The sequence below is a fragment of the Tachysurus vachellii genome, chromosome 10 (genome assembly GCF_030014155.1).
Source record: "Tachysurus vachellii isolate PV-2020 chromosome 10, HZAU_Pvac_v1, whole genome shotgun sequence".
Lineage (NCBI taxonomy): Eukaryota > Metazoa > Chordata > Actinopteri > Siluriformes > Bagridae > Tachysurus > Tachysurus vachellii.
The window spans coordinates 8807588-8821190 of record NC_083469.1 but is presented as its reverse complement, the minus strand read 5'-3'; the positions used below and the strand labels follow the sequence as shown (position 1 = coordinate 8821190).

At 38.5% G+C, this 13603-nt stretch overlaps 1 protein-coding gene across 5 annotated transcripts in view; it reads left to right on the top strand.

The window, feature by feature from the left end:
- The window catches only part of daam2 (dishevelled associated activator of morphogenesis 2), a 103400-nt gene extending 89862 nt beyond the window's left edge, over positions 1-13538 (top strand). For all 5 annotated transcript variants that reach the window (XM_060879245.1, XM_060879241.1, XM_060879243.1 and 2 more), the window contains 6 exons: positions 596-764; positions 1662-1769; positions 2610-2670; positions 4265-4396; positions 8077-8247; positions 9296-13538. In XM_060879245.1, the coding sequence (XP_060735228.1) occupies positions 596-764; positions 1662-1769; positions 2610-2670; positions 4265-4396; positions 8077-8247; positions 9296-9514 (860 nt within the window). In that variant the 3' untranslated portion in view covers positions 9515-13538. The remainder of the gene's footprint in view (positions 1-595; positions 765-1661; positions 1770-2609; positions 2671-4264; positions 4397-8076; positions 8248-9295) is intronic.
- Positions 13539-13603: the final 65 nt, after the last annotated feature.

Genomic DNA, 13603 nt, shown 5'->3' with positions numbered 1-13603 from the left:
CCGAACCCCTTGTATGTATTCACTGATGTGTGTGTGCACTTTGGATGGGTTAAATGCAGAGAACGAATTCTGAGTATGGGTCACCATACTTAGCTGTATGTCACGTCACGTTAACTCATTCAAAGGTGCTAAACATTTATATAAGTTAAGGCACTGATATGTTTAAGGGGACGGACAATAACAATCAGTATATTGTGTTCTTGTCTCACAGACATTCCTCAACATTAAATGTAACTACTGTATATACCGATTAAAAAAGTACCTCGTGCCATCGAATAATAAATAAATTTAAAAACATAAGAATTGGCAAATTTGTAATGCTGAGATAAGTAAAACATTGGTGGCTTGGTTATGGGAAAATAATTCACTTCAGGTTGGTCGTGGCATCACACCACCGACCTCTTGGATTATTTTGTAATGACAACATGCATCTAAGTGTTTTATTCCTTACTTATCGTAACTTGATGATGTTCATATTGTTTAATATTTCATAACTGTTTTTTGAATTATTATTCCACAATCTTAACTACATATACTGTGTCAGATGTCCAGTAAGTCAGTTTTCTTTATTTTCCCACGCCTGCTTTCTCCTTAGCTATTGTCTGTGCATCCCGTGAGGTGATGAGGAGTAAACGTCTGACTCAGATTTTGGAGGTGGTCCTGGCCTTTGGGAACTTCCTGAATAAAGGCCAAAGAGGGAATGCCTATGGCTTTAAAGTGTCTAGCCTGAACAAGATTGTGGACACCAAGTCAAGCATAGACAGGTCAGTGCTACATTTGAATTGGGACATGAATTGGGCAAGTGCTGCATTATGGGACATTGCGATTGGGTGGGTGGCCTTGGGTAATATGTTGTCTCTAAATCTGTGCAAAAATTCATGGCACCCTGTGTGCATTTACCAGATTAATCATGTGGATGTGTAAACAGCATACTGTAGGTATGTTATTAGCAGGTTAAAGAGGTGTCAAACTGCTGAACTTGTTGGGCCCCTGAGCAAGGCCCTTAAACCTTGATTGCTCAGTTGTATAAAAATTAGATAAAAATGTAAGTTGCACTGGATGAGGGCATTTTCCTAATGCCATAAATGTAAATGTAAATGTTAAAGATGGCAGGAGCTTAAAATTTACAGTATTAATAAGATTTTCTTTCCTTTTTTTTTACATCTGCATATTTTACTACTTGAAGAAGCATTATTATGCAAATGTATTATTTAAATACAAAAACTTCTTCTAGGTAGATATTTACCAGTAAAGTTATTAACTCAATATTAATAGTACAACAGGAAGTTTATATCATCCATCTTAATTAGTGAATTCATGGGCAGGGGCATCATTTTGTTTATAAAAAGGGAATTATTTCATGACTCACAGACCCACTGTCCGATTATTTAAATCTAACTGTATTGCCTGAGATTTTTTCTTTGTCTTTACTAGACCTTTTTACTTGTAAATGTACTTTTGGTAATATGTAATTCATTAGCACCTTCAGACCTCATGGGAACAGAAAGCATGGTGGAATCTCCTAGTTAACCAATCAGAGTCAGGCTTTGCACTGTTAGCCTTTATATGAAAGTATAATCATCTATTTCAGGTTAATGATTTGCACCAATCTGCATATGAAGGTGTGGAGTTTTCAATTACTGTATCTTTGTCTCTCACAGAAACATCACCATGTTGCACTACCTGATCATGATTTTTGAGAAAAACTATCCAGACACCCTCAACGTCCAGCAAGATTTGCTCAGTGTACCAGAGGCAGCAAAAGTCAAGTGAGTCACATGTTCAACTTAAGCAACCCTTCAACCAATCTAGACAACAGGACATACTGTGTTAGGAAAATAATCAACAACACTGTGGTAAAACCAGTAAAACCAGTGCCAAAATCAGAATATGCAGATCAGATGATCCATTGTGGCAACCCGAACAGGGAGCAGCCGAAAGACAATAACAACATCAACATCATCATGGTGGTGAAACCACAGGAGTTACATCCGTGAAGTTGACTCCTTTTGTAGCATGTCCAAAAGTGAATCATTCCTTTTATGCTCTACCACAGGAATGTGCAAATAGTTATATCTGATTCATTTATTTAAAGATTTACAAACTTTGATGTATTTATAGCTGCATTTAATGTGGTGGAATAGTTAAGGTTAGCTTTTGAAAGAATAGCAGATTGTCCTATAACTCCTTCGTCCTGAAGACTTTCCTGTGGAGGAAAACCTACCGCTCTGACACTGTAGACTCCTTATACAAAACTTGACCATATCAATAAATATGCTTATTTTATCTTTGTTCAATAACAGCTTAAAATCCGTTTTTAGATGAAGTTTTAGCGAATTCTACTATATGTTACTATAGCGCATTAAAAATAAACTGTGATTTGATTGGCACTACTATCAGAGTTGCTGTCGGTGCTGTAGAAAATTAATCAACACCCTCTGACTGACGATGTAATGTAGTTTTAATATAGTATAATCATTATTTAAGGAACCTTACTGTCCATTTTTATTTCTTTTTATACATAATCTGAATTTGTGCCCAATTCAGGGAGTCATAAGCACTGATGTTTTTGATCTAGAGGCTAATGTTTGACTTGTTGCTCTGCACAGTCTGGCTGAACTGGAGAAGGAAGTCTACAGTATAAAGAGTGGACTGAAGGCTCTGGAAGCAGTGAGTATTCTATTATACATTCCTGTGGCTTATTCAGATTTCTATTATGAACAATACAGTGAGACTTTACTGGCATTCTCCTGTAGCAAAATGAAAGTCTCCCAACCCTTTGAGCCGTTAAATAATGCTGTCAATTAAGGGAACGGTTCAGTGAAAACTCAAATCGCACAATTTTCCACTTACCCCCAAAAGTAATCGATCGGCCAAGAAGTATCTTTTTTTTTTATTATTACTTTTTTAATTTTTACACTGGAAGTCTAACTCAGACACTAGCACAAGATACTATACTGCTTTCAGAGGTGCGTCCTAATATAACATATTAAGGATAATGTAGTTCCATTTTATTGGATATATTTTAATCATTTTACAGATTGTTTAATTAAAGTTGAGATAATTAACTTGGTGTCCTTTAAGACATTGAGACTCGATTACTTAATGTTAGGTAGTTTAACCTCAATGCAAAGGTAAATAAGCTATTTTTTATTTTGTGCAGTACAAAATATATATTTTGTGCAAAATATGCAGTACATTGTAGTACAGTGAATTATTATTTATATATTTTTAATATTTATAATAATTTTTTTTTTTTTTACATATCCCAAGTTGGCGCAGTGTCAGCCATGATGCCACACCTGGAGTAGATAGAGTTAAGGGTCTTGCTCAAGGGCACAATAGTGGCAGCTTGGAAGTGCTGAGGCTTGAACCCTCATCCTTCTGAGGAATAAACTAGAGCCTTAAGCATTAAGCCACCATCGTAGATTTACAGTAGATTGGAAACTGTATTTTTTTTTTTAATTAACTAGTTTTTTAAATAAATGTCCAGGGAATATGGGGAGACAGGAGGCAGGCTTGGGACAAGTTTTTTTTAACAAATTTATTTTCTTTTCACCAACATACATCTCTCTCTCTCTCTCTCTCTCTCTCTCTCTCTTTCTCTCTCTCTCTCTCTATACTTTCATTCACTAGTTAAACTCGGTCTAATAAGCATCTTACCAGTTTAACTCACCTTCTGTCTGTTCAACACCTGAAGCTCCACCACACCCCCTCCGCTCACCATCTTAAAATTAAACAGAATCCTGTGCTAACGAAAGCAAAATAGCTTTTAGCCTCGTATGCGTGTGCGGCTGTGTCTGGTCATGATTACAGCTTCTCCCATTTGTGTAAACGTGTTAAAGTATCAACTCCTAACTGATTTGATCGGACTCATTGTCCAGCTGTGAATTCGGACAAGTCACGCTCTGCAGCGTGCTGCCTCTCTTCAGTGGCTCGAATCATGGTCTCCCTGCTCTAAATGAGAGAATGGCAGTTGTGTGTGATGTATACCTATGGACATATTCAGTAAGCAATTAAGAGAGAGGCATGTAGAGAAACAAGGCCAAGCAAAGCCATGACTCAGAATCGAGATTGTGCATCATGGAAATTGAAAACAGCAGAATGTGGAAGATTTAACAGAGTAGCATAAAGTTGCTAGAAGCCTAAAGCACTATATTAACAAATGATTAACAGGAAACACGACAGAAAAAAACACGACAGAAAAGATGATCTGCATTTTTTCTAAATGATCTGCATTGTTTTCTTTGTCGTTAACCCACAGGAGCTGCAGTATCAGCAGAGCCGGCCACGCGATCGAGGGGACAAGTTCATCCCTGTGGTCAGTGACTTTATCACGGTGGCTAGTTTCAGCTTCTCTGAGCTGGAAGATTTGCTGAACGAGGCAAAGGACAAGGTAAGATTCAGCTGATTATAAGTCATCAATTAGCGACTCAGAATTTAGCTTTTCACCAATTTGCATGGTACTATGGTTGCGTCTGTGTGCTCGTAATAAAGAACCACCTACGTGTCTTCTCTACTCCAGGGAACACATTCATACATCTAAGCCAGATGCAATTGTACAAAGGATTTCCAGGGAAGAGAGAATGAGGGCTTAACTCCCTTAGTCCCTTATTCTGCAAGTGTTTTCTTTATACTTGCTTTGAGAGTCATTGTGAAGACGTGAGTTGTTTTCCAACTGCTTGTCTTTCACTGCTTGTGAGAAGAGAGCAGGCTGCAGGATGGGCTCTCTCTTTCCGTCCTCCTTCTTCACAAGAGCCTGTAGTCCTGCCAAGCTTGCTCATGAGCCATAAAGGAAAGGGAGAGTGTGAGAGACTGAGAGAAGTCTTTGTGCACCCTTGCCGGTGTGGTGTGGTGTGATGACTTAAACATCCCAGGGAAGCCTGGTGACTGGGACCGAGTCCTTCAGAGCCCTTTTTTTCTGTGTGCAGAGGCAGAAAGAGAAAGAGCACTCTTGTCTGGAACGTGGCATGAAGGCTCGGTCCCCACGCTACACTGAATCTCTGTGCCTTAAGGGAGTAAAAGTATTCATAAAGGCCATCCTTTTTCCTCTTGTTAATAGAAAGTGTTATTGGGTTGAGTCGGTCAGGGTAATCTCTCTTCGTGGACTGAACACACACTGCCAGAGTCAGCACTTAACCACACAGGCTCCACTGTGAATCAAACTACCATTCGCCTAATTATTTATTTAAGGAACACAGTTAAAATGAAAAGTCTGTTCAGAGTGGCGTCACGGGAAAAAGCTGACCCTGAAAGTTGATTTGCAGCAAAGGAACAAAGACACTGCTGTACCTCTACAGCTCAATCTGTTCCTTACAGCTATCCAATGGCCAGACTTCATTCTTACTTATTTTAGTATAGCTTAAAATTAAGGTCAAATATTCAGGTCCCTTCTATGCAAGGTAATGAATTTTACTCAACTGGACAACCCAGAATAGTTCTACAGTAAGTTTGATACACTTTAAAGATGATTTCTACCAAAAGTCATTACTCTAGCCATATTAATACACTGATAAAGCTCAAATGTTTAAACAGTTACACCACCTGCATAATATTTAATGTACAGCCTACATTTCAGTAAGCTCATAACAAATAGTCAACTCCAATCAAAGCATATCATAACAGTTGATTTTGGACTTCAGTGAGACACAAAGATTTTTCTACAGATGTCAAAGCTAAACTTTAGAAAACTGGAAATGGTTCACAGCTTAATGCTTTTACATTTAGAAAAAAATTTGGGATGCAACTTACCCTTTTTATAGCTCTGTACATTATATGGTCAAAAGTATGTAGACACCTAAGTATTCAAAATATTATTTCAAAACCTTGGGGTGCTAACATTGAGTTGTTTGTTCTTTGCTGCTTCACTTTTGTGAGAAAGCTTTCCACTAGAGTTTGGTACGTGGTTAAAAGAGATGTGGCAATTCAGCTAGAAGAGTGTGATGTCAAGCGAGAAGAAGGCAATGATGTTCATCGCAAAAGTGTTAAATGTAGTTGAGATCAGTTCTGTGCAGGTTACACAGGCTCTTGACAAACTATGTCTTCATGGAGCTTGATGCACGGGTGCATTGTCATGCTGGAACGATTTAGGTCTTTTAGTTCCAGTGAAGGGAAATCGGTTTCTGTATGCTACAGCATTCTAGACACTTGTGTGATTCTTATTTGTGGCAACAGTTTGGGAAAGGCCAACGTGTATTCTGGTCAGGTGTTCCCAAACGTTTGGCCATGTAACATACCCCATTTAGGGTGTGTTATATCCGGACCCTAACGCTCATCAAGGGTTCACAAATCCACTTTGAGTGAATTAGTGTAGAGCGCGACACATCTCATCCAAATGATATCATTATTTTTTTTTTAAAAAAAGCCCCATCTTAAGTTGAAGAAATGGAATTGTTCAAACTAAATCTCTCCTAGCAGAAAGGTTCATATTGAATGTACATATTGTACAGGACACTATTCCAGCGATAGAAAAAATAGGTACTGAATTGTACCTTTGTTTAGGAGTGTTTGCTTTTGTTGTCATGGCACCACTGTCTTAACCTTAAATGCACCTTCTCCCTTAAAACACATCTAGCAGGATAGAGTCTTGTGTTTTTTCTTGCTTTCTACATTGCTGTTTCATACAGTTGAAATCCAGAGAACATGGCTAAACTCCCAGTGGGAAGGAAGCCAGCGTGAGCTGGGATAAATGCTAGATCTTCTTGGTGTAAATCTACTGTGGATTTGGGATGCTGTTGGCAGTCATAGCAGTCTGTCCTTAAAATGGATTTACACTTTTAGAATTGAAATTGTATCTAAAGGAAGGACTTATTTTAGCTTTTAACACCATGGTGCTTCCAAACCAGCCCGAAAGACCTAAAGACCTAAAGACCTAAAAACCTAAAGACCAAGGACTTGCTGTGTGTAAGTCTGGGTCATTTCTTTTTCTTTTTCCTTTTATTTTTATAAAGTATGCGTTAAAAATCAAATGTCAAACTTCGAGAGTTATGTAAGAAAGAGTGCTGTTGAAGCCAAGAATTCTCTCTCTCTCTCTCTCTCTCTCTCTCTCTCTCTCTCTCTCTCTCTCTCTCTCTCTCTCTCTCTCTGGCAGTAATCAGTGGACAGGTGGTAGTGATAAGAGAAGACATATGGTAGTCTAATGAGGCGTGACCTCATCCATCACGCACACAGGAGCAATAAGATCTTTTCTTGTTATCGTGCACTGTTAGCAGTTCGTAGTTGAGATTGATGTAGCTAACTCAGTATGTACATACACAGACGAATGATGTGGCACTGCATCAGCAGGGAGGATGCACTAACCAGGTGCACAACAGTGTCTTACCTGTATTTACGGATTTATACGTTACCGTAATTGTAGAACATCATAACCTCGCTTCTGCGTATTGCAGTATTGCTTCGATTGCACAAAAACACCCCTGAGAAAACAGCCATGACCGGGAAGAGGGTCATTATTTTACTAGAGCTACACTAAATGAATACTCTCTGGTGCTTTTGCACTAATGTCTGGTCTTTGCAGCACTGTACTGTAGCTGTTAAAATTAGACACCCTAAGAAGTCAGAATTTTTTTAAAGTAATGACAAATTAACTTGTACTGAGACTAGCAGTTCTCCCACCTCTGGGCTTTCTCTGTATTTTTCTTGTCACTACAGGTTTAATTTAGCTGCATCTGTTCTATTTCATCTGCAGTTGAATTCAAATAACCATAATCGTTCTACTGTAAAACAATAACTTTTATTATATAATAACCCATAATCAAAAAATATCTATCTTTCAATTTTATGGTAACTAGCATTGCAGTGTTTAGTGCTGCCTAAAGTAGATTGTTTGTTTTAGTTCAACTCAGCTACAGCATGTTGTTCTGTGTGTTTGTTAGCTGTCCTGTAACAGAGTTATGACCATGTTGTATATTCTCTCCTTATAGAAAGCATTCAAATTGAGCTTTTTGAGAAATCCAGTTACACACACATGGAAACACTTGTTAAGCCTTTAATCACTGGTCTGTTTTCAGTGTGTTTTAATTTAATTAAGTTATAAATGCTTGTTGTTTCAGATGTGCTTGTCATTTCTCTTTTCAGTTTGCCAAGTCACTGAAGCACTTTGGAGAGGAACAGGTGAACATGCAGCCTGATGAGTTCTTCGGGATCTTCGACATCTTCCTGCAGTCGTTCAACGAGGCTCGGCAAGACCTGGAGAACATGCAGCGTCGCAAGGAGGAGGAAGAGAAGCGAGCACGCATGGAGGCCATGGTGAGCCACATGCTACAAATACAAATACAGCCTATAGCCTCTTGTTTCCTCTCCTTTCAACTAAATATCTTTCTGTGCACAATTATGCCCCGTTTAAATAGCCCTTAACTGCTGGTCTCGGTGGAGATCATTTTCATGTCTCTTTAGGACTCCTTTAATAGCCAGAACAGTAATTATAGAGTTCATATCCTCCAATCATTCATCAGTCCTTTAATTTCTGAGCAGCAGACTCAGAATAAGGCACCTCCCCTGGCCATGCCTTTGTTTGTTCTTTCCATTGCGACCAATTGTTTAGGTTTTGCTCATAAATCTCTGTACAGGGTTTCAGCATGTACTGGTTTACCCCCCCATCTTTGTGAAATGGTCATTCCATCCAATCAGCTGTCAGTAGACCTACAGCCCCTCTGTACTTTAGCCAGAACTCTCAGTGGTCTTCTCCAGGGAATGTCGGGAATGTTAGCAGAGAGCAGAAAGAGTATGGGAACCAAGCAACTCTTTGATTTCCTCTCATCCCTCAGCTATTTAGATTGCAGGAGATACTGCTGATTAGCATGTAGACTTGCACTCACTTTATTTAGGAGACACAGATTATTACTTTATCTAAGCCACGGACGTAATTTCTATTACTAATATACAAAGCTATGTTACATATGTATATTTATACATGTGACCATTTAGTTCATGCTGCTCAGCAGACTGGCCAAGCCACAACATGTACAAGAATAGTAAAACTGGACAGAGTATTGGGCCTTGTGGTATGCCATGGAGATTTTCAAAATGTATTTTATTCTCCTAAACTTGATTCTGTCTTTCAGTTAGACATATAAAAAGAACAAATAAGCAAAGTATAAACCACTGGAGGCTCATTAGGGGCTTATTTACCCTTACCATGCATTTTTGTTGTTTCTTGGGGATCTGTACGTGACCACAGCCTTCAAAATGAGAAAATGGAATTAAAAAATTTCCCATTTTGAACCGTCATTGATTTAATTAGAATGATTAAATTACCCTGGTGTCTACTATAATTTCTATGTCTGTTCCACCCCAGCTGAAAGACCAGAGGGAGAGAGAAAGGAGGGCGAAGAAGAGCGCAGGAGTGGGCGTGTCGGAGGAAGTGGGCGAGTTCGATGACCTGGTGTCCGCTCTTCGCTCAGGAGAAGTGTTTGATAAGGACCTGTCGAAGCTCAAACGCAATCGCAAGCGGTCCGTCAACCAGCTTGTGGAAAGCGGTGTCCGCGAAAGACCCATCACCAAGGTCAACTATTGACATTGACTTCTGGACAACTTTAATTCACTGACTTGTATACTGTATGTGAAGGAAAAAAAATCCTAACTGCCATCTGCCTACCTATTCAACCAAACGTCCTAACCCGTGATGGCTCGCATCCTAAAGGCAGACAGATTCCTAGAGTTCTCGGGGTGTCTGTAATTCTTACAGCACTGTGCTCAATAAATAGGCTAACCTTGTTCTTATCTTACATCCTACATAGTCTTCCTCCTCCCATAGCCAATGGTTCATTTCTTCAAGCCAACTCAAATTGTAACCACCATGGAATACCTGAGCACACAAGCTATGGTCCAGGTCTTAAGATCTCAGTACCAAGACAGCAGGTCAGTACCATAACCTGGTACCATAACTAATAGAACTAGTTCTTTTTGGGGAAAATTTGTACAGAACATTGAGGCATTCATGCAGCCACTTCTCAAAAAAAAAAAAAATAAATGTTGAAAGACACTGCCATTCACATTAGGTGCTGATACCCCATGTGCCTCTCTCTCAACCTACTATATTACTATAACTGTGGTGCTTTGACTAAGAAGACCATTGGTGTATATGGGAACTAAAAAAGAGAGAGAGAGAGAGAGAGACAGAAAGATACCCATATCTTAACGCAGTTAAGTAGTGGGTCCAAATAATTTTTTTTTTCCAAAAGTTTGACAACTTGGAGACAGCACAGACACAAGTGGTTAAAAATGAAGGAGGTGAACCCTTTAATGTTGGGATGGCCAGCTTGGAAAAACAGGACACTGTGGTCTCAGTCATGTTGGCTGTGATACCCTTTTACCCAAGTGCCTCCCCGTTCCGACGGCATTCCCAAGGAGGACAATGGGGGACGAGTCGGAATTGCTGAGAAAGCACAGCACTTCTAGGAAAAGATACCGCCAGGAATCGAAATGCTCTGAGACGAGGACCATGCTGTAGGCACGCCTCATTGGCAAATAAAAAGATTTTCCATGGATTGTGGTGGCATTACCTGGTGCCAAAGCAAAAATCAGGAAAGTTAATATGTAGTAGACAACAACAAATGCAAGTAGAACGGCATTTATATATTTATTTATACAAGGGGAAAAAAGAAACAAACATTCTAGTTACGAAACCTTTTTTAATTCTTATTCATACTTTCTAGTTTGTACTTCTAATACTTTCATTTGATACGTATTTCCTTCATGTGTTTAAAAAAAGAAAAAAAAAAAAAAAAAAAAAAAAGAAAAAAGATCAGTGATCCAAATCTGTGATGCCCCATCACTAGTGAAGCTTGTTAAACTAAATCACCAAAGTAGTGCACTTCTTACATTGTGACGACAATTCAAAAGCTAACGAGGGTTCGTTCGGTTTAAAAAGGTTTACAGTGCAACTGCAAGATTACCTGACTTCTTGGAAACCTTCTTGAACGGTCTTACTTTAATGAGCTCAAGATCTACGTGCAGCCCACTTTTTTCTTTTTTCATCTAATTTTTGCTTGTTTTTCATGTTATGTATGTTAAGTGTTATAGCCGTAAAGTTTGTGTGGGCAGTATCGCGTTTTTGGATGAAGATGGCTCCCAGGAATAAGAGGTATAAAGAATGGGGAAGTCTGGGCAAAAAAAATTGTCATAAAGGTTCCGGTCAAGTTCTTGATGCTACAGCAAAAGATTGAAACGTGAAAATCAGTAGGAAATTCTATATAAAGTATGGGTTTTATCTTTATGGTACTTGTGCTAGTGGGATGCAGAATGGAAAAAATAAACTTTATGCCTATCTGGTTGAAAGAAGCCCGAATTGAAAGGTTGGGCTTTTATCCTGTTTGTAGTTTGCACCTTTTGTGCACGGTTCTCCTAGCCGTGTGGGAGAACCGTATTCAGAAGGTCAGGAGATTGTGCGTCTTCTAAGAGATTTGCCGGTAATCTTTGTCTGGTTCAGGTCTGTGCTGTTGAACGTGCATGGCTGTGCTGCTTGGTGCCAAAAGGACACTTAAGATATTTTCTCATTAAGCCAAAAGGTGGACTTGGCACCCTTACAGTGAGGTTCTCATTATTCTTTTCAGAAGGACAGGTTTCCTCCTTAACTCTACACCAAAAGTACTACGTGTCTGGTCTAACTTATCCAAGCTAATCAACACTGCCTTATTTAATAATTTCATATGAGCTAATTACCTTAAGTTAATTAGATAATTAACTGAGGGCTGGAGCACATCTAACTCTCGATTTAGTATCAGTATGTGCTAATAATTACCAACACAGGTTAAAGCTTAGGTTCGTGTGGTGTAATGTATTACAGTAACTCTGTTAACGGACCGCTTTTTTCTGAAGCTAGTACAAGGTCTGTTGCTCTTCTGAGCGGTTTTTACCCTCCTTTTCCTTCAACTCAGTGGTGAGAGGTCATTTCTCCTTTAAAATAACACTATAAAAACACAGTATGCCAAATGGAAAAAGACACTTTTGACACTTTGGAATGGCCCTCGCGTCGGAAATATGTATTAAAAAAAAAAATGACGATAATGAAGGCGAAGGAGATTGTGCCAACTGAGAATAGATGTTTATCAGTAAAGGAAAGAAAAAGCTGTCAGCTTTCATTTTCATCTTCAGTCCAATGTCGTGTAGGTATTCAAAACCAACAGTATTACTATTATTAGTATTTTAGTTTTGTTTCGTTTTGTATGTATATTTGGTCATTGACTGGCCGAACTCAACGGAAAGAATAATAAATGTAGCTTGTTGCTTGATGCACTTTTTAAAAGCCAGCCTTTTGCTACCCCCTCAATATTTACACACCCATTTGGCTCACCATTATTTAAATAAAAAAAAAAAAGCAAAGCACAGTGCAGCTTAAGGAAGGACAAACAAGAGTAAAACAGGGTTGCGTTTTGTATGTTTTTGTAGCTAAGGAAATCTCAACTATTATGAGTCCTACTATTGAGTGGAGCTCTCTATTGAGGCGAACTGATTTGACCCTGATATTCGGTTACGTTCTCAACAGGATACGCAGGGCCGTTTCTCCGCCCTTAAAATACATTTGGTTTGGGTTTCTTAACAGTCATAAGGTGACGAAAATATAGGGAATGTAGTTCTTTTAAATTGAGCATAACTCAAACAAAGAGCACCGATTTCCATCGCCTCTGTGCATCACTCCAGTTTTTAAAAAAAAATTTAAAAATCCTTTTATATCTTTGTATTGTTGCCTTTCACCTTTATGCACTAGTTTAGGTAAAAATTGGTTATCTTTTGCTATAGAAGATGTATATTACGGGTAAGTAATTACCCCAGGTAGGAATTTCACCAGTTACGCGCCCTTGGTTTCGTCCAGCTGCAGGTTGTATATTGTGCAGAACAGCTATTTTGAAAAGGATGACTTATGAACTTCACCTAAAAGATGTATAGTTCTAAAAATGTTTGTATGCCACTATAGTTGAGAGTGGGGGGGGTTGAAAAAGAAAAAATATGTTGAGGAATGTTCATTTTTTTTTTTTGTTTTGTTTTTTTTTCCTGTAAATTGAGTCTATTTATTTGCCTTATTTAGTTTGCTATATTTTGTATGTATACACAACATTACAGCAAAAATGTTACATGAGGAGTATAAATATGAGTAACTATACTGTGGTCTTCGTATGTCAGATTTTCGAGTATAAATAGCTTCCAATTTTTTTTTTTTAATGTTTTTGTTTTTGCTCGCCATCAATCCTTTTGTAGGGTAAAATAAACCTGTTTCCCTTACGGCTCATTCTTATTCTCTTTGACACATCCTGAACAAAGATCAACACTGCCCTCTGGTTGTAATGTGTTACACCACCGTCCTCTTCAGTAAAACACAAGCCTTATCCCACTTATCAAACTTGTTGTTCTTATGTGAACTGGAAATCCACTAGACACACACGAGTTGTAATTCTAAACTGAATGGAAAGCCTGTCATGTCTGACTGAATTGTAGAAACTTTTATTATTTACTGTTTAATCTTGCCCAGGTTACATTAAGCTAGTGCTGTGTTGCAGAGATTACAAAAGATCTCTTTACTTAAAATAAAAGTCTTAACCTTTCTCACAGAGTCAACAGCGATTTGATCAAGTTTTTTTTTCTTTATAAAAGCAAGTTTCTCCCTGAA